This window comes from Nerophis lumbriciformis, linkage group LG29 (genome assembly GCF_033978685.3).
Source record: "Nerophis lumbriciformis linkage group LG29, RoL_Nlum_v2.1, whole genome shotgun sequence".
NCBI lineage: Eukaryota > Metazoa > Chordata > Actinopteri > Syngnathiformes > Syngnathidae > Nerophis > Nerophis lumbriciformis.
This window is the reverse complement of record NC_084576.2, coordinates 2,735,433-2,758,106: the sequence shown is the minus strand read 5'-3', so window position 1 is coordinate 2,758,106 and position 22,674 is coordinate 2,735,433. Positions and strand designations below refer to the sequence as shown.

General features: G+C 39.0%; 1 protein-coding gene across 3 annotated transcripts in view; it reads left to right on the top strand.

Moving 5' to 3' along the window:
• Nucleotides 1–21,417, top strand: part of slc28a1 (solute carrier family 28 member 1) — a 72,037-nt gene extending 50,620 nt beyond the window's left edge. The window contains exons 15-18 of one of the 3 annotated variants that reach the window (XM_061925222.2): nt 11,857–11,938; nt 12,010–12,108; nt 12,176–12,281; nt 20,359–21,417. In XM_061925222.2, coding sequence (XP_061781206.1) covers nt 11,857–11,938; nt 12,010–12,108; nt 12,176–12,281; nt 20,359–20,479 — 408 coding nt within the window. In that variant the 3' untranslated portion in view covers nt 20,480–21,417. Of the gene's footprint in view, nt 1–11,856; nt 11,939–12,009; nt 12,109–12,175; nt 12,282–20,358 lie in introns of those variants that run through there. The other 2 variants (XM_061925223.2, XR_009810520.1) reach the window with 2 other exon arrangements.
• The last annotated feature ends 1,257 nt before the right edge of the window (nt 21,418–22,674 follow it).

The following is a 22,674-nucleotide window of genomic DNA, read 5'->3' as shown; positions in this document are numbered from 1 at the left end:
CTTGTAGTCTGAAGTGTCCCAAGACTTTTGTCTAGTGTACCTACCTTGTCTGCATTGTGTGGGCACGTTGGTGCTTCCTGCTTTTGAGCAGCCATCTTAAAAAAACAGCACCGCAGGAGCATCAGTGCAGCGGGTCTTTGAAGGGTCATAAAATCAAAACCGGAGCAGGTATTAAAAATCCCATCTATACTTTTAATCACAAGGGTTTTATCTCTCACCTGTGTTAGTTTGAAGGCGAAACGACAAACGCGCTCAGAGGAGATAGATTTTGAAGGAAGGTGACCGGTTTTAACAAAAATGTTGTTTTGAAGGGGGAATAGAAAACTTCCTGTAGATTTTTGCTGGGGGTTGTCAATTTATGAAATGTAGATCTAAGTGAGACCTACATTGAGGTTTTTGTTTCATGTCTGTCCGACCTTCCCAGTGGGAGTTACAGGCAGTTTTGTAATGTTTTTCTTCCGAGGAGCAGTTTTTTTTATCAGTTTTATTCAAAAATTGCTGTAGAGGGCAATTTTTAAACTTGGGGTTAGGTTTCTTTATTAGATCGCAATTTTTGCCAGTCCTGATGTGTGCGTTGAGTTCGGTGAGTTTTGAAGCGTGTTAAGGGGGTCAAATTACAGCTCAAAGAGGCAAAAGTGACTGTTTTTAGTACTTTTTTGTCTTGAAGGGGGAATTGCCAACTTCCTGTTGATTTTTGCCCGAGGATATACAATTATGAAAACTAGGTCTAAGTCAAACCTGTATGTAGGTTTGTTTCATGTCTCTCCGATCTTTCTAGTGGGAGATATAGGCAGTCTAGTTTTTTTTTCCTAGGGGGCGCTAGAGCTCAATTTTGAGTTGTGGGGTTCGGTTTTTTTTAAAAAAGGTAATTTTCGCAGGTCCTGATGTGTGGGTCAAATATGGTGAGTTTTGAAGCATGTTAAGTGGGTCAAATTACAGTTTGTTGTGGCGGCGGAAGAATAAAGAATAATAATAAAACCTTAGAATAACAATAGGTCCTTATGTCCCATTGCGGGCCCTAATAATAATAATAATAATAATAAAACCTTAGAATAACAATAGGTCCTTATGTCCCATTGCATAAGGACTCCCTGTGGGAGTCCTTTTGCAATGGGCCATTGCGGGCCCTAATTACACGGTGGGCCAAATTTGGCCCGCGGGCCAGAGTTTTACACCCATGATCTAAAACATCTAGCATCCTTATATTAACCATGTGTTAGCAGGCTGATTAGAAACTAACCAAATGTACGGCCTAAGAAGGGGCTCATTAATAACTCATGAAAAATATATGCCAATATAATTCTGTTATGCCAACCTAAAAAGCTGAACTAATAATGAATATGGTACTTTTTTATGTCCTGCGCAGCCACTCCGGCACATCATATAGTTGATGTAGGTGATCCATATCTGCTGTACACATTGACTTCAGAACAGAGAAGTGTTGGATGTTTCGCTTATTGCCTTCTTTGTATCTGACTTTATTACATGGATATATTTAATTATAATCTACAGGTAAAAGCCAGTAAATTAGAATATTTTGAAAAACTTGATTTATTTCAGTAATTGCATTCAAAAGGTGTAACTTGTACATTATATTTATTCATTGCACACAGACTGATGCATTCAAATGTTTATTTCATTTAATTTTGATGATTTGAAGTGGCAACAAATGAAAATCCAAAATTCCGTGTGTCACAAAATTAGAATATTACTTAAGGCTAATACAAAAAAGGGATTTTTAGAGATGTTGGCCAACTGAAAAGTATGAAAATGAAAAATATGAGCATGTACAATACTCAATACTTGGTTGGAGCTCCTTTTGCCTCAATTACTGCGTTAATGCGGCGTGGCATGGAGTCGATGAGTTTCTGGCACTGCTCAGGTGTTATGAGAGCCCAGGTTGCTCTGATAGTGGCCTTCAACTCTTCTGCGTTTTTGGGTCTGGCATTCTGCATCTTCCTTTTCACAATACCCCACAGATTTTCTATGGGGCTAAGGTCAGGGGAGTTGGCGGGCCAATTTAGAACAGAAATACCATGGTCCGTAAACCAGGCACGGGTAGATTTTGCGCTGTGTGCAGGCGCCAAGTCCTGTTGGAACTTGAAATCTCCATCTCCATAGAGCAGGTCAGCAGCAGGAAGCATGAAGTGCTCTAAAACTTGCTGGTAGACGGCTGCGTTGACCCTGGATCTCAGGAAACAGAGTGGACCGACACCAGCAGATGACATGGCACCCCAAACCATCACCCAACCATGCAAATTTTGCATTTCCTTTGGAAATCGAGGTCCCAGAGTCTGGAGGAAGACAGGAGAGGCACAGGATCCACGTTGCCTGAAGTCTAGTGTAAAGTTTCCACCATCAGTGATGGTTTGGGGTGCCATGTCATCTGCTGGTGTCGGTCCACTCTGTTTCCTGAGATCCAGGGTCAACGCAGCCGTCTACCAGCAAGTTTTAGAGCACTTCATGCTTCCTGCTGCTGACCTGCTCTATGGAGATGGAGATTTCAAGTTCCAACAGGACTTGGCGCCTGCACACAGCGCAAAATCTATCCGTGCCTGGTTTACGGACCATGGTATTTCTGTTCTAAATTGGCCCGCCAACTCCCCTGACCTTAGCCCCATAGAAAATCTGTGGGGTATTGTGAAAAGGAAGATGCAGAATGCCAGACCCAAAAACGCAGAAGAGTTGAAGGCCACTATCAGAGCAACCTGGGCTCTCATAACACCTGAGCAGTGCCAGAAACTCATCGACTCCATGCCACGCCGCATTAACGCAGTAATTGAGGCAAAAGGAGCTCCAACCAAGTATTGAGTATTGTACATGCTCATATTTTTCATTTTCATACTTTTCAGTTGGCCAACATTTCTAAAAATCCCTTTTTTGTATTAGCCTTAAGTAATATTCTAATTTTGTGACACACGGAATTTTGGATTTTCATTTGTTGCCACTTCAAATCATCAAAATTAAATGAAATAAACATTTGAATGCATCAGTCTGTGTGCAATGAATAAATATAATGTACAAGTTACACCTTTTGAATGCAATTACTGAAATAAATCAAGTTTTTCAAAATATTCTAATTTACTGGCTTTTACCTGTATATAACACTCCAGTTATATAGAGGATCTTTGACTTGTGTATTTAATAACAACACTCCTGTTATATAGAGGATCTTTGACTAGTGTATTTAATAACACAACACTCTTGTTGTATAGAGGATCTTTGACTTGTGTATTCATAAACAACACTCCTGTTATATAGAGGATATTTGACTAGTGTATTTAGGGACGGCGTGGCGCAGTGGGAGAATGGCCGTGCGCGACCCGAGGGTCCCTGGTTCAATCCCCACCTAGTACCAACCTCGTCATGTCCGTTGTGTCCTGAGCAAGACACTTCACCCTTGCTCCTGATGGCTGCTGGTTAGCGCCTTGCATGGCAGCTCCCTCCATCAGTGTGTGAATGTGTGTGTGAATGGGTAAATGTGGAAGTAGTGTCAAAGCGCTTTGAGTACCTTGAAGGTAGAAAAGCGCTATACAAGTACAACCCATTTAAGACAACGCTCCTGTTGTATAGAGGATCTTTGACTTGTGTATTTAATAACAACACTCCTGTGATATGGAGGTTATTTGACTAGTGTATTTAATAACACAACACTCCTGTTATATAGAGGATCTTAGACTAGTGTATTTAATAACAAGACACCTGTTATATGGAAGATCTTTGACTAGTGTATTTAATAACACAACACTCCTGTTATATGAAGCATCTTAGACTAGTGTATTTAATAACACAACACTCCTGTTATTAGAGGATCTTTGACTAGTGTATTTAATAACACAACACTCCTGTTATATAGAGGATCTTTGACTAGTGTGTTTAATAACAAGACTCCTGTTGTATGGAGGATCTTTGACTCGTGTATTTAATAACACAACACTTCTGTTATATAGAGGATCTTTGACTAGTGTATTTAATAACACACTTTCCATTTATATAAATAATATTTGACAAGTGTATTTAATAACTCAACACTCCTGTTATATAGATGATCTTTGACTAGTGTATTTAATAACAAGACTCCTGTTATATGGAGGATCTTTGACTAGTGTATTTAATAACTCAACACTCCTGCTATATAGAGGATCTTTGACTAGTGTATTTATTAACAACACTCCTGTTATATAGAGGATCTTTGACTAGTGTATTTAATAACAAAACTCCTGTTATATGGAGGTTATTTGACTAGTGTATTTAATAACACAACACTCCTGTTATATAGAGGATCTTTGACTAGTGTGTTTAATAACAAGACTCCTGTTGTATGGAGGATCTTTGACTCGTGTATTTAATAACACAACACTCCTGTTATATAGAGGATCTTTGACTTGTGTATTTAATAACACAACACTCCTGTTATATAGAGGATCTTTGACTAGTGTATTTGATAACACACTTTCCATTTATATAAATAATATTTGACAAGTGTATTTAATAACTCAACACTCCTGTTATATAGATGATCTTTGACTAGTGTATTTAATAACAAGACTCCTGTTATATGGAGGATCTTTGACTAGTGTATTTAATAACACAACACTCCTGTTATATAGAGGATCTTAGACTAGTGTATTTAATAACAAGACACCTGTTATATGGAAGATCTTTGACTAGTGTATTTAATAACACAACACTCCTGTTATATAGAGGATCTTTGACTTGTGTATTTAATAACACAACACTCCTGTTATAAAGAGGATCTTTGACTAGTGTATTTAATAACACAACACTCTTGTTGTATAGAGGATCTTTGACTAGTGTATTTAATAACAAGACTCCTGTTATATGGAGGATCTTTGACTAGTGTATTTAATAACTCAACACTCCTGCTATATAGAGGATCTTTGACTAGTGTATTTATTAACAACACTCCTGTTATATAGAGGATCTTTGACTTGTGTATTTAATAACAACACTCCTGTTATATAGAGGATCTTTGACTAGTGTATTTAATAACACAACACTCTTGTTGTATAGAGGATATTTGACTTGTGTATTCATAAACAACACTCCTGTTATATAGAGGATATTTGACTAGTGTATTTATTAACAACACTCCTGTTATATAGAGGATCTTTGACTAGTGTATTTAATAACAAAACTCCTGTTATATAGAGGATATTTGACTAGTGTATTTAATAACACAACACTCCTGTTATATAGAGGATCTTTGACTAGTGTATTTAATAACACAACACTCCTGTTATATAGAGGATCTTAGACTAGTGTATTTAATAACAAGACACCTGTTATATGGAAGATCTTTGACTAGTGTATTTAATAACACAACACTCCTGTTATATGAAGCATCTTAGACTAGTGTATTGAATAACACAACACTCCTGTTATATAGAGGATCTTTGACTAGTGTATTTAATAACACAACACTCCTGTTATATAGAGGATCTTTGACTAGTGTGTTTAATAACAAGACTCCTGTTGTATGGAGGATCTTTGACTCGTGTATTTAATAACACAACACTCCTGTTATATAGAGGATCTTTGACTCGTGTATTTAATAACACAACACTCCTGTTATAAAGAGGATCTTTGACTAGTGTATTTAATAACACAACACTCCTGTTATATAGAGGATCTTTGACTAGTGTATTTAATAACACACTTTCCATTTATACAAATAATATTTGACAAGTGTATTTAATAACTCAACACTCCTGTTATATAGATGATCTTTGACTAGTGTATTTAATAACAAGACTCCTGCTATATAGAGGATCTTTGACTAGTGTATTTATTAACAACACTCCTGTTATATAGAGGATCTTTGACTAGTGTATTTAATAACAAAACTCCTGTTATATGGAGGTTATTTGACTAGTGTATTTAATAACACAACACTCCTGTTATATAGAGGATCTTCGACTAGTGTATTTAATAACACAACACTCCTGTTATATAGAGGATCTTTGACTAGTGTGTTTAATAACAAGACTCCTGTTGTATGGAGGATCTTTGACTAGTGTATTTAATAACACAACACTCCTGTTATATAGAGGATCTTAGACTAGTGTATTTAATAACAAGACACCTGTTATATGGAAGATCTTTGACTAGTGTATTTAATAACACAACACTCCTGTTATATGAAGCATCTTAGACTAGTGTATTTAATAACACAACACTCCTGTTGTATAGAGGATCTTCGACTAGTGTATTTAATAACACAACACTCCTGTTATATAGAGGATCTTTGACTAGTGTGTTTAATAACAAGACTCCTGTTGTATGGAGGATCTTTGACTCGTGTATTTAATAACACAACACTCCTGTTATATAGAGGATCTTTGACTCGTGTATTTAATAACACAACACTCCTGTTATAAAGAGGATCTTTGACTAGTGTATTTAATAACACAACACTCCTGTTATATGAAGCATCTTAGACTAGTGTATTTAATAACACAACACTCCTGTTATATAGAGGATCTTTGACTAGTGTATTTAATAACACAACACTCCTGTTATATAGAGGATCTTTGACTAGTGTGTTTAATAACAAGACTCCTGTTGTATGGAGGATCTTTGACTCGTGTATTTAATAACACAACACTCCTGTTATATAGAGGATCTTTGACTCGTGTATTTAATAACACAACACTCCTGTTATAAAGAGGATCTTTGACTAGTGTATTTAATAACACAACACTTCTGTTATATAGAGGATCTTTGACTAGTGTATTTAATAACACACTTTCCGTTTATATAAATAATATTTGACAAGTGTATTTAATAACTCAACACTCCTGTTATATAGATGATCTTTGACTAGTGTATTTAATAACAAGACTCCTGTTATATGGAGGATCTTTGACTAGTGTATTTAATAACTCAACACTCCTGCTATATAGAGGATCTTTGACTAGTGTATTTATTAACAACACTCCTGTTATATAGAGGATCTTTGACTAGTGTATTTAATAACAAAACTCCTGTTATATGGCGGTTATTTGACTAGTGTATTTAATAACACAACACTCCTGTTATATAGAGGATCTTCGACTAGTGTATTTAATAACACAACACTCCTGTTATATAGAATATATTTGACTACTGTATTTAATAACAAGACTCCTGTTATATAGAGGATCTTCGACTAGTGTATTTAATAACACAACACTCCTGTTATATAGAATATATTTGACTAGTGTATTTAATAACAAGACTCCTGTTATATAGGGGATCTTTGACTCGTGTATTTAAAAACAACAATCCTGTTATATAGAGGATCTTTGACTCGTGTATTTAGTAACACAACACTCCTGTTATATAGAGCAGTGTTTTTCAACCTTTTTTGAGCCACGGCAAATTTTTTGCGTTGAAAAAATCCGGAGGCACACCACTGGCAGAAATCATTAAAAAAACGAAACTCAGTTGACAGTAAAAAGTTGTTGTCTCAATTGTTGGATATGACTTTAAAGCATAACCAACCATGCATCAATATAGCTCTTGTCTCAAAGTAGGTGTACTGTCACCACCTGTCACATAACACCGTGACTTATTTTGAGTTTTTTTTATGTTTTCCTGTGTGTAGTGTTTTAGTTCTTGTCTTGCGCTCCTATTTTGGTGGCTTTTTCTCTTTTTTTGGTATTTTCCTGTAGCAGTTTCATGTTTTCCTTGGAGCAATATTTCCCGCATCTACTTTGTTTTAGCAATCAAGAATATTTCAGTTGTTTTTATCCTTCTTTGTGGGGACATTGTTGATTGTCATGTCATGTTCGGATGTACTTTGTGGACGCCGTCTTTGCTCCACAGTAAGTCTTTGCTGTCGTCCAGCATTCAGTTTTTGTTTACTTTGTAGCCTGTTCAGTTTTAGTTTCGTTCTGCATAGCCTTCCTTGAGCTTCAATGCCTTTTCTTAGGGGCACCCACCTTTTGTTTATTTTTGGTTTCAGCATTAGATACCTTTTTACCTGCACACTGCCTCCCGCTGTTTCCGACACCTACAAAGCAATTAGCTACCGGCTGCCACCTACTGATATGGAAGAGTATTACACAGTTACTCTACCGAGCTCTGGACTGCACCGACACTCCACAACAACACATAATTTGCAGACTAGAATTACTGGTTTGCAAAAAATATTTTTAACCCAAATAGGTGAAATTAGATAATCTCCAGACTGTATCTCACGGCACAGTGGTTGAAAAACACTGATATAGAGGATCTTTGACTTGTGTATTTAATAACAACACTCCTGTTGTATAGAGGATCTTTGACTAGTATATGTAATATTATATTTATATTTAATCGATGCAACAAGATAAAACAAGTACTCTTCTTTTGGATTTAAAAAAAAAAGTACAAAGAATTTACAAATACTATTTTTCTTTTTATTGACTCAGCTGATTTTGGAACTTGTCCATCAATGAAATCAAACACAGGGGCAATTATAGTAAATCATGATTCTAATAAATGCATCAAATAATCATGAGGCAATGAGACATTTCTAGGTTTCACAGTTTAGTAATGATGCTCACTAGATTTCACTGTGCCTTTTGAAGTATATTTTCCTAGAAAATGTTGGTGCAATACCAAATTCTTCAACTTTTAGAGCAGTGGTTCTCAACATTTTTTCAGTGATGTACCCCCTGTGAATTTTTTTTTTTAGTTCAAGTACCCCCTAATCAGAGCAAAGCATTTTTGGTTGAAAAAAAAAGAGATAAAGAAGTAAAATACAACACTATGTCATCAGTTTCTGATTTATTAAATTGTATAACAGTGCAAAATATTGCTCATTTGTAGTGGTCTTTCTTGAACTATTTGGAAAAAAAGATAGGTTTTTATTTATATTTATAAAGGATTTTTGAATTGTTGCTATTTTTAGAATATTAAAAAAAAATCTCACGTACCACTTGGCATACCTTCAAGTAGCCCCAGGGGTACGCGTACCCCCATTTGAGAACCACTGTTTTAGAGGATATGTTTGTTTATTAGTGGTGCACAAATGACCACATATTTAATCAAAAGAATGGTTTGATGTATACTGTTGAATGAAAACACTGTTCTTCAGAGGTGTGGACTCGAGTCACATGACTTGGACTCGAGTCAGACTCGAGTCATGAATTTGATGACTTTAGACTCGACTTGACAAAATATGAAGAGACTTGCAACTCGACTTAGACTTTAACATCAATGACTTGTGACTTCACTTGGACTTGAGCCTTTTGACTTGACATGACTTGACATGACTTGCCACTTTCCCCAAAATCCAAAGCTTAAAAAGTTATTTGGGAGCGCTCCGTATTTTTCATTTTCTTCGTCTGTCTATCAGCGTGTTGTTCCTGTCAGCTGGTGTGCTGTCAGTACAACAGCCAATCAAATTAGATATACGTTGTTTTCATCACACAGCATTCATCCAATCAAATTGCAGTACAACCAATGAACAAGAGTTGTCCAACAACGTGCCAGTGATAAACAATTATGTTAAAGTTGGTTTCGTTCGGGTATAAAAACTACGACTTGGTCAACAAAAAACGAATTGCGGTATGCAAATCACGCAGTTCGAATATTACAGACGGAGACGCAACAACTTCCAACTTCGTTCGACATTTGAAGTTGCACAAAGAAGGGTAAGTTCTGAATGTAAGATAACGTTTATTGGCTAAGTAACGTGACTTTTATTTGCTGTGTAGTTAAATCAGTGAGGCTGCAAACTCACTGCTAACGTTATAACCATAGACATCTTATAAGTAGACGCAGCATGGAGCGCTACTGCCTACTGGCGCAGACGAGGCGCATGGCCGCCATCTTGGAGTGGTGATCCGCTCCACTCAGTGCAATTCATTTGGCAGGAACAATGAACTGTCAGCGCATTTAATTCATTTTACCTCACTGAATACCACTGATTTTCACGCGCTTTTTTGTCATACGTGTAGCCATGATAACAGACACATGTTTTGGCGTGTTTTATTATTCATAGTTTGCTTAACAGTAATATAATATTCTTATACACTATAAATGACCAGACGTCCGAGATCAAAACTGGGAATATAATCCCAGAGAAGGGGAAAAAAACGGTAATCTATTTTTAAATTGAAGAAACAATATGATTAGGTTATATATACATATGTGTGTATCCTACATAAACAATGTATGAATACATTAGATATCTATATATCTTAGGGACCTATAGACTGTATCTCTGTTGCTGCAGCAGCAGAGAGTTTATTCTGTCTTGACACTTTGTATTGATATTTTCTATTACATTCTTCCCTTAAATGATAACGTTTGCAGTGATTGTTTTATATGTATTATTTTATGTAAGTCGCTTTGGATAAAAGCGTCTGCCAAATACTTAAACATATATAAACACCTGAAAGTCTTCATATCAGCTAAAACCACCAATCTGTTTCACTGGATTCAGAATAAAACCAAATTCTGTTCAACCCAACAATGTTAGTATTTGAATATTGTTACTTGAAGACTGATTCCTGGTTACAATTATACTGTTAAGAAAGTATTGTCTTATACTTTGCCTAAAATGAGAATGCATCATAATCAGTGGCGGCTGGTGAATTTTGTTTTAGGTGGGGCTGAAAGTTTGTAAACCAAACCCCTGTAGGGGCGTCATCCTCCCCCAGAAGATTTATTTGTGATTTTCACATACAAATATTGAAGATCTTTGATCCTTCTCAACTCTGTGGTAATATTATTTTCATAAAATACAACCAATAGTACGTTAATGTTAAATCTTACTTGTGAAAAGTAATCCCCCGATTCCTATTTTCAACAGTCCGCTCATTTGAGCAGGAAAACGCTGAACACCATCTTTGTTTTCTACCTGTCAACTGTCAGTTTCGGCTGCTCGCCGGCTCCTCATCACCACTTCAAGATGGCGGCCAAATTGCTCACGTCACAGCAACCAATGCTGCGTCTACTTATAAGATGTCTATGGTTATAACGTCATTGCAAACACGGCAATCTGTTGCGTCCACTGCAGTTTGCTACCTTATTCATACTTTTTGTCAAGTGATTTTTTTTTAAGCAGGGTTTCATGAGGTACCTATACATAACATTACGTTAGTCAATGTATCACACACAGTAACGTAACGTTAGACGGCAGTCAGCAGCACCGCGTATTTTAGCCACCTACAAAAAGACAAACATAGTCAAATAAAGGTCAGTTAAAATGTATACTATATTAAGAATATGTGTACATATTGCATAGGGTCCTGACATCTAAAAAGTACAACTCTGTTCATTGTTATGTTCATATATTTGTTATGTTTTTCATGTGTACGCACACATAAACACACATACAGTATGAGATGAGATCAATGAGATAAGGTAAGAACAGGATAGAAACTGCTGTGGAACTAGTTACAATGCAATATGCCATGGAAATACAATGTTAACACTTTTGTGCAAATAAGTACAGTTGCACTTGTTTTTTTTTTCAAATGTGTTTATTCTGTAAAGGAATGAGTTACATGTTTAAAATGACTGGTTAATAGTGCTATTTTGAAGTGCAATGTCAGCACTATCTTTTCCCCTGCAATTTCAAATGCACTTGTTTTAATAAATAAATACAGCGTTTTAAAAGCATACACAATCTGTGTAAATATATTAGTCTGTGGTTAAATGACTTGAAAGGACTCGAAACTCAAAATGCAGGACTTGGGACTTCACTTGAGACTTTCCAGTCTTGACTTTGGACTTGACTCGGACTTGCCCTGTCTTGACTCGGGACTTGACTCGAGACTTGAGGGTAAAGACTTGAGACTTACTTGTGACTTGCAAAGCAATGACTTGGTCCCACCTCTGCTGTTCTTACTGTTACAGGTGCGATCAGAAATAATCACCACTTACGCTCTGTGTGGCTTTGCTAACTTCAGCTCCCTTGGCATCATGATTGGCGGCCTGTGTAAGTAGCACACGTTACGCTATATTTGTCCCTCGAACGATGTTTGACACGGAGCATTTTCTCTTACAAAGCCTCTATATGCCCATCTAGAAGAGGTGATGTCTCAACTTTGGTGCTGCGTTCAATGATCACAGCCACTTGCGTGTCGCTTGTCAATGCTTGCATTGCAGGTAGGCGCTCGTTGTTTGTTTCTGGCAGGGTGGCTCCTATCTTCTTACTTTGTTTGTTTCTCCTCAGGGATTCTCTTTGTCCCTCCACTGGACTGTGTGAATCTCTTCAGTGAGTCGGCCTTTAATGGCACAGAAGCTAACTTGCAAACCTGCTGCAACGACCTCTTCGCCAGGTAGGCGTTTACTTCAAGTACCGTATTTTCCGGACTATAAGGCGCACTTAAAATCCTTTTTGTTCCTCAAAACTCGACAGTGCGCCTTATAACCCGGTGCGCCTAATGTGAGGAATCTGTTTGGTTGAGCTCACCCACCTCTAAGCTATTTTATTTGGTGACGATAAGTGTGACCAGTAGATGGCAGTCAAACATAAGAGATAAGTGTAGGCTGCACTATGATGGGTCTCAAGAAAACAACACCAACATTTTAAATGTTCCATTGAAAATATAGAACATTACACACGGCGCTCAAAAATCTATCAAAATGTTTTAGTACGACTTTGGTAAGCTATGAAGCCACACCGCTTGAAGGATTGTCGGCGCATTAAACATACCAGTATTTTTATGGTGTGTGTATAAGGTAAGACATATTATCTGGCGTTTTGTTTTGCAATATCATGCCAATATGACAGATTAAAAAAAAATAAAAATAAATAAATAAATATATATATATATATATATATATATATATATATATATATATATATATATATATATATATATATATATATATATATATATATATATATACATATATATATATATATATATATATATATAATTTTTTTTAATGTTTTTGAATCGGTTAAGAATCTTCACAAATAAACTATTTTTTTTTTGACACCCCTTTTTGTGACGTGAAATAGAGGATCTGAACCAAATGGCCCAAACTATTACATTTACCCATTTGCACTTGCGGCACGGCTGTGAGACCATGCTCAGTGTTGAAAACCAGTAACTAGTTACAGTTACTAGTTACTTTATTTAAAAAGTAACTCAGTTACTAACTCAGTTACTTACACCAAAAAGTAATGCGTTACTGGGAAAAGTAACTATTTAGCAGAGGTGGGACCAAGTCATTGTTTTGCAAGTCACAAGTAAGTCTCAAGTCTTTGCCCTCAAGTCCGAGTCAAGTCCCGAGTCAAGACAGGCAAGCCCCGAGTCAAGTCCAAAGTCAAGACTGGAAAGTCTCAAGTCAAGTCCTAAGTCCTGCATTTTGAGTTTCGAGTCCTTTCAAGTCCTTTTAACCACAGACTAATATATTAACACAGATTGTGTATGCTTTTCAAACGCTGTATTTATTTATTAAAACAAGTGCATTTTAAATTGCAGGAAAGAAAATTGTGCTGACATTGCACTTTATAATAGCACTATTAACCAGTCATTTTAAACATTAACTCATTCCTTTACAGAACAAACACATTGAAAAATAAAGTGCAAATGTACTTATTTGTACAAAAGTGTTAACATTGAAAAAACATGACATATACGTGAACATAACAAAAAAGTTGTACTTTTTATATGTCAGGGCCCTATGCTGCATTGCATTTGCAAAAGACCAAATTAGCCAAGAGTCTGTCAGTCATTTGTGCACGATGGGGGCGTAGTATGATGCCACCATGGCTGAAAACTCGCTCCACTGGAGCACTGGAGGCAGGCACTGCCAAGACTCTCATGGCCACTTGGAACAGTGAAGGAAGAGTCTTCATGTTCAATGCCCAGAACAAAAGGGGGGAGAGAGTTGTTTTGGGTTGGTGCACTACTTGTAAGTGTATCTTGTGTTTTTTATGTTGATTTAATTAAAAAAAGAAAAAAAAAAAATATATATATATTTCTTGTGCGGCCCGATACCAATCGATCCACGGACCAGTACCGGGCCACGGCCCGGTGGTTGGGGACCACTGAGGTAAACAACCAACAGTATGTCAGAAAGCTAGCTAAAACGGTACACATATTCATAATATAGTATACATTTTAACTGACCTTTATTTGACTATTTTTGTCTTTTTTTAGGTGGCTAAAATACGCGGTGCTGCTGACCGCCGTCTAACGTTACGTGTGATATATTGACTAACGTAACCCTGCTTAAAAAAAATCACTGAACAAAAAGTATGAATAAGGTAGTGAACTGCAACAGATTCCCGTGTTTGCAATAACGTTATAACGTTAGCAGTGAGTTTACAGCCTCACTGATTTAACTACACAGCAAATAAAAGTCACGTTACTTAGCCAATAAACGTTATCTTACATTCAAAACTTACCGTTCTTTGTGCAACTTCAAATGCCGGACGAAGTTGGAAGTTGTTGCCTCTCCATCAGTCATTTTCGAACCGCATGTGTTGCATACTGCAAACCGTTTTGTGTTGACCACCTCGTAATTTTTATACCCAAACAAAATTATTTTAGGTATCATTTTTTGTTCACTGGCGTGTGGTTTGGACATGTCTTCTTCGTTGGTTGTCCTGCAATTTGATTGGATGAATGCTGTGTGATGAAAACAAAGTAGATCTAATTTGATTGGCTGTTGTACTGAGAGTACACCAGCTGACACACGCAACGCTGATAGACAAGTACACAATGAAAAATACGGAGCGCTCCCGAATAACTTTTTCATCTTTGGGTTTTGGGGAAAGTAGCAAGTCATGTCAAGTCATGTCAATTCAAAAGGCTCAAGTCCAAGTGACGTCACAAGTCATTGATGTTAAAGTCTAAGTCGAGTTGCAAGTCTTTTTACATTTTGTCAAGTCGAGTCTAAAGTCATCAAATTTATGACTCGAGTCTGACTCGAGTCCAAGTCATGTGACTCGAGTCCACACCTCTGCTAGTTACCGCCGAAACTAACGGCGTTACAGAGTAACGCGTTAGTCCCAACACTGGGTATATATAGACGATATACGATATCCATCCATCCATTTTCTACCGCTTATTCCCTTCGGGGTCATAAATTATATACATTTGGCCCACATTCTGACACATTCTAGACTCAGTGCAATGTAGGGTTCTTGCTAGCGGGCGCGGTGATAATGTCCCTCCAGAGTGTCAAGCAGTAAATTAAATACGTTTCTTACGAGTATTGTAATCACTGGAGAACTAGAGGACAAGGACTTGCTAAAAATGCTACACACTGTAGAAAGATACAAGAAGTCATGCTAGCCGCTATGTTTCAGCTCTTGAATGTAAACAGGGGTGGGCGGATCGATAAAAATCGACAGTAATGATGGAGTATAGTATCGGCACAGTATATAGTCAATACTACAGTGATTAAATGTATATTTTTTATTATCACAATTATTTTACTTTGTTTATTGTTTACAAACTCAGGGAATGGACACAGGAGGACTGTAAATGCAAAAGTCAAAGAATTAAAATCATAGTGTTTGATATTGTTACGCAATGATTCAAAAATGATTCAACAAAGATTCAAAATTAATCGGTGACAAAGGGCAGCCTTGGCGGAGTCCAACCCTCACCGGAAACGTGTCCGACTTACTGCCGGCAATGCGAACCAAGCTCTGACACTGATCATACAGGGAGCGGACCGCCACAATCAGACAGTCCGAAACCCCATACTCTCTGAGCACTCCCCACAGGACTTCCCGAGGGACACGGTCGAATGCCTTCTCCAAGTCCACAAAGCACATGTAGACTGGTTGGGCAAACTCCCATGCACCCTCAAGGACCCTGCCGAGAGTATAGAGCTGGTCCACAGTTCCACGACCAGGACGAAAACCACACTGTTCCTCCTGAATCCGAGGTTCGACTATCCGGCGTAGCCTCCTCTCCAGTACACCTGAATAGACCTTACCGGGAAGGCTGAGGAGTGTGATCCCACGATAGTTAGAACACACCCTCCGGTTCCCCTTTTTAAAGAGAGGAACCACCACCCCGGTCTGCCAATCCAGAGGTACTGCCCCCGATGTCCACGCGATGCTGCAGAGTCTTGTCAACCAAGACAGCCCTACAGCATCCAGAGCCTTAAGGAACTCCGGGCGGATCTCATCCACCCCCGGGGCCTTGCCACCGAGGAGCTTTTTAACTACCTCAGCAACCTCAGCCCCAGAAATAGGAGAGCCCACCACAGATTGCCCAGGCACTGCTTCCTCATAGGAAGACGTGTTGGTGGGATTGAGGAGGTCTTCGAAGTATTCCCTCCACCGATCCACAACTTCCGCAGTCGAGGTCAGCAGAACACCATCCGCACCATACACGGTGTTGGTAGTGCACTGCTTCCCCTTCCTGAGGCGGCGGATGGTGGTCCAGAATCGCTTCGAAGCCATCCGGAAATCGTTTTCCATGGCTTCCCCGAACTCCTCCCATGTCCGAGTTTTTGCCTCCGCGACCGCTGAAGCCGCACACCGCCTGGCCTGTCGGTACCTGTCCGCTGCCTCAGGAGTCCCATGAGCCAAAAGAACCCGATAGGACTCCTTCTTCAGCTTGACGGCATCCCTCACCGCCGGTGTCCACCAACGGGTTCTAGGATTACCGCCACGACAGGCACCAACTACCTTGCGGCCACAGCTCCAATCAGCCGCCTCGACAATAGAGGTGCGGAACATGGTCCACTCGGACTCAATGTCCAGCACCTGCCTCGTGACATGTTCAAAGTTCTTCCGGAGGTGGGAATTGAAACTCTCTCTGACAGGAGACTCTGCCAGACGTTCCCAGCAAACCCTCACAATGCGTTTGGGCCTGCCAGGTCTGTCCGGCATCCTCCCCCACCATCGCAGCCAACTCACCACCAGGTGGTGATCGGTAGAAAGCTCCGCCCCTCTCTTCACCCGAGTGTCCAAAACAGAAGAATACAAGTTTAGTATAATTAAACAGTTACAACAGAAAGTAAACAGCTATTAACAGTAAATGAGAAAGTTTTGAGAAAATAATACGAGCAGAAATGTTACCGCTTACGTCAGCAGTCAAGTTAGGAGCCTTTATTAACCATTTTAAAATGGTTCTTTTATCACTTACAGTACAGGTATATGCCAACATTTGTATTGCAATATAGATTTTAGGCCATACTGTATCTCCCATTTCATAAAATGTGCTTAATCCCTCCTTCCACCAGTTATTAATGATAATTGCACAATTGAAATCAATAGAAAGCCAAAAAATAGTTCACAGTACATAAAAAAAAGTCCCTCCAGGTATTTTACCCGCAGTGGAAATATAAGTCGTACTGATACCACAAAGATAGTAGAAAGGTTGCTATGGTAAATTTACCACGCTTGTGTTTCTTAAACATAGCGGCCACGAGAGGTCCGCCTACAATATCTGTTTCTCAGCTGAGGTCCATATGGGCCGCTGAGTACTCACTTGTAATACACATTTCCTCCACTTGTGGCAGCAATGACAATCTCAAACAAACAGAAGAACTCTGGAGCTGAAGTCATAGAGAAGTTTCTTAAGCGCAAAAATTATGACTAAAGTGGTGAAGGTGTATTTTCATTTACACTTTATTTTATTAAAAGTTTATTTAAGATTCATATATATTAATATTATTTATTTATTTAGAATGTATTTATTTTAGCACTGCATAGCTTTATGCACATTTATTTTTCGCAGTTTTTATGAGTGCCTTTCTTGTAGTATACTTGATTACTATATATTACTGGTATTACCAGTACCAAAATGTATTTCGGTGCTTTTCGATACTTTTCAAAATAAAGAGGAACACAAAAGAAATTCGTTTTTGGCTTCATTTGAACAAAAAAAAAAAAATCATACAATACGTTAAACATGGCAATAAAAGAACAATTTTAGAAGATTCAAATGAAAATAAAAGGCATTTGGCTTTTCTTGTTGCACTCAAAGAACAATTTACAATTATATATATTATACATAAATATATAATATAAATACATATATAGTAAATACATATGTAAGCCATATATATATATATATACACATACATACTGTATATACATATATATACTGTACATATATATATACACATATATGCATGTATACATATATGTACATATATATATATATATATATATATATATGTGTACATATATATGTATATATATATGTACATATATATGTATATATATATATACATATATGTATTAATATATGTATATATATATATGTATGTATATATGTATACATGGGTATATCCGTGTACATGTATATGTGCATATATATATATGTGTGTATGTGTATATATGTATATGTATATATATATATATATATATATATATTTATATATATATATATATATATATTACAGTATATATATATATATACAGTATATACATATATATATACATATATACACATATATATATATATATATACATATATATATATACATATATACATATTTATATATATATATATATATATATATATATATATATATATATATATATATATATATATATATATATATATATATATAAAGCTTTATTGACATTATGCTTTGTTTGCCACTCCTGGTCTGTCCTTTAAGACAAATACAGTCATTAGTAAATACTGAGAATTAGAGGTGGGAAACTTTGGGCACCTCACGATTCGATTACGATTACCATTCAGGAGCTACGATTCTATTAAAAATCGATTATTGATGCATCTTTAATTTTGGTGTATTGATGCGGTTTTACATTTCTTTTCATTTGACTAAATAAGCGTTTATCACTTGCAACATTTAAAAACAGTGCATTTTTAATAGGAAACAGTTACATTAATTCCCTTCACATTTATCGTAAGGGACAAACGGTAGAAAATGGATGGATGGACATGTATCATGTTATTTTAAATGTGTGCAGAACTGGAACATAAGTGCCCTAAAATAAAGGAGCTGGTTGGATCTCTCAGTGAGGTGACTCGCTGCAGTCAGACACATTTTAGAAACAATCTGCATTACATTATTTACAATAAATAAGTTCATTATCGATTATTGACGTTTATTAATCGATTCTATAATCGTCCATGTCCGAATTGCGATGAATCTAAAAATCGATTATTCCCCCTCACCTCTATTAATAACAATACTATGACTGAAACTACACAGATAAGATATGTAGCAGGTAAAACACACATTGTTAAAGATACAACACAAATTGTAGCAATTTGTTTCAAAATGTTGTCATTTCACTTGCATTAGTTGACGCTAATTGGGCAGTTTTAACTCCGCTAATATTTAGCATCAAGCAAAGCAGCTGTGTGTGCGTCTACGTATCTACATGTGCACTGAAGAGGGACTAGTTATCTATATTACCTGTCCATTTGACTGCTTGTTATTTCATTGTTTAGCTAAGTTTGAAGCAAAGGTGACGACACTTTAATCATGCCACCTTTGGCGAGGCCTGTTTTAAAGCAGCGCTTGCAGCGTGGCACTTTTGTGTTTGAAGCATCCATCTTTATCGATAGTTTTGAAGCCCAAATACCTTCGTATTGTGCTTTCAGTAAAATTGCCTTTATTTGCCATATGCTGTTTCTGCTTGTGCGCTCTGTGAGTGTGTGCACACTGACACACTCAACATGCTCCTGCGCTCTATAAGTCACATGCGGATGGAAAAAAAAAAAAAACAGTATTTTTCAATGGCGGTATAGTACCGTTTTTCATTCTTAGCACCACGGTACTTTATTACTACCGGTGTATCGTACAACCCTCCAACATATTTTACTTAAGCCTTGATAGTAATTTTTGTGAACCTGCTCAGTGGCCTTGTGGTTAGAGTGGCCGCCCTGAGACTGGACGGCCGTGAGTTCAAACCCCGGGCGAGTCATACCAAAGACTATAAAAATGGGACCCATTACCTCCCTGCTTGGCACTCAGCATCAAGGGTCGGAATTGGGGATTAAATCACCAAATGATTCCCGAGCGTGACCACTGCTGCTGCTCACTGCTCCCCTCGCCTCCCAGGAGGTGAACATGGGGATGGGTCAAATGCAGAGGGTAAGTTCACCACACCTAGCGTGTGTGTGTGTGTGAGACTATCGTTGAGACTTTAACTTTAATAACACATGCTTGTATATCATTTGACAAAGTTGTAAACTGTAAGAAGGTTAGGTATGATTATTGAATATAATTAAAATTAAGAGTAAGATTACTAATTCAGTGTTAATATGTGAGTGGGCTGCGGGCCCCTCTGTAGTGGAAATGTTGGGGCCCGAGGTCAAAAAGGTTACATTGTGGAAGTGCTGAGGGGGGGGGGGGGGGGTCTCATGGACGTGATGTTTTTGTTTTGTTTGAGGAAACACACTGAATGGCTGATGTTGTTCTGACCTATCGCGTGGTTTCTCTTTTCAGCACCATCAACAACGGGACATTCTCATTCAAAGGCTCGTGGAGCACGGTCGCAAACGCCACCTTGTTTTTGTCCAAGTGCTGTCAGTGCTGTGACCTTTCTCAAGACGCACTTTGTATGTAGAGGAAGTAAACGCTCTCTCACCTTTTCCCTATAGTTCAGTTGCACTTACCATACACGTATGTCACATGTATTCATGTAGATTAGGCTGCCGAAAGACCTTTTTTACTGGAGAACTACAGTGGGTCTGGAGGACTTTTTACCTGATTCCTGTGAGAATCCTGCGTGTGACTGAAACATTAAAGATTGGGGGTCGATAAATTTATCCAGGACTATCTGCAGTGTGCTCTAACAACCACCAGGTAGCACCTGTGAGTAGGTAATACCAGAACGTGTGTAGAGAGAGTATGGCCTACTCGGTTTCAAAGTTGGTAGCAAACATGGCGCCCTGTAGTCATGTGAGGGACTTTTGACCAATTAGAAAAATGAGTGGTCAAAAGCCCCTCACGTGAGTACAGGGCGCCATGTTTGCCACCTACTTTCGACCCGTGTTGGCCACACCCTCTCTGTACATGGCTCTGGATAATATCAATCAATCAATCAATCAATCAATGTTTATTTATATAGTCCTAAATCACAAGCCACAACAACATCCTCGGTACAGGGCCCACATAAGGGCAAGGAAAAACTCACCCCAGTGGGACGTCGATGTGAATGACTATGACAAACCTTGGAGAGGACCGCATATGACCCTCGGCAGGGTCCTTGAGGGTGCATGGGAGTTTGCCCAACCAGTCTACATGTGCTTTGTGGACTTGGAGAAGGCATTCGACCGTGTCCCTCGGGAAGTCCTGTGGGGAGTGCTCAGAGAGTATGGGGTTTCGGACTGTCTGATTGTGGCGGTCCGCTCCCTGTATGATCAGTGTCAGAGCTTGGTTCGCATTGCCGGCAGTAAGTCGGACACGTTTCCGGTGAGGGTTGGACTCCGCCAAGGCTGCCCTTTGTCACCGATTCTGTTCATAACTTTTATGGACAGAATTTCTAGGCGCAGTCAAGGCGTTGAGGGGATCCGGTTTGGTGGCTGCAGGATTAGGTCTCTGCTTTTTGCAGATGATTTGGTCCTGATGGCTTCATCTGGCCAGGATCTTCAGCTCTCACTGGATCGGTTCGCAGCTGAGTGTGAAGCGACTGGGATGAGAATCAGCACCTCCAAGTCCGAGTCCATGGTTCTCGCCCGGAAAAGGGTGGAGTGCCATCTCCGGGTTGGGGAGGAGATCTTGCCCCAAGTGGAGGAGTTCAAGTACCTCGGAGTCTTGTTCACGAGTGAGGGAAGAGTGGATCGTGAGATCGACAGGCGGATCGGTGCGGCGTCTTCAGTAATGCGGACGCTGTATCGATCCGTTGTGGTGAAGAAGGAGCTGAGCCGGAAGGCAAAGCTCTCAATTTACCGGTCGATCTACGTTCCCATCCTCACCTATGGTCATGAGCTTTGGGTTATGACCGAAAAGGACAAGATCACGGGTACAAGCGGCCGAAATGAGTTTCCTCCGCCGGGTGGCGGGGCTCTCCCTTAGAGATAGGGTGAGAAGCTCTGTCATCCGGGGGGAGCTCAAAGTAAAGCCGCTGCTCCTCCACATCGAGAGGAGCCAGATGAGGTGGTTCGGGCATCTGGTCAGGATGCCACCCGAGCGCCTCCCTAAGGAGGTGTTTAGGGCATGTCCGACCGGTAGGAGGCCACGAGGAAGACGTTGGGAAGACTATGTCTCCCGGCTGGCCTGGGAACGCCTCGGGATCCCCCGGGAGGAGCTGGACGAAGTGGCTGGGGAGAGGGAAGTCTGGGCTTCCCTGCTTAGGCTGCTGCCCCCGCGACCCGACCTCGGATAATGGATGGAAGGACCGCATATGTGGGTAACCCCCCCCCCATCTAGGGGAGACCGAATACAATGGATGTCGAGTGGGTATGACATAATATTGTGAGAGTCCAGTCCATAGTGGATCCAACATAATAGTGAGAGTCCAGTCCATAGTGGGGCCAGCAGGAAACCATCCCGAGCAGCAGCGCAGAGATGTTCCCAACCGATGCACAGGCGAGCGGTCCACCCCGGGTCCCGACTCTGGACAGCCAGCACTTCATCCATGGCCACCAGACCTGTGTGTCTCCCCCTCCACAAATACTGTACCATTTTGTTTCTCTTTTGGACTTATCAAGTCTTCACATTGAGGAAACACCATTTTTCACGCATTCTTTAAGTGAGGGATGAGGCGAAAACTAATCCAAACCCACTGTAATATGAGTAGCTTGTTTTAAGTATTACAAC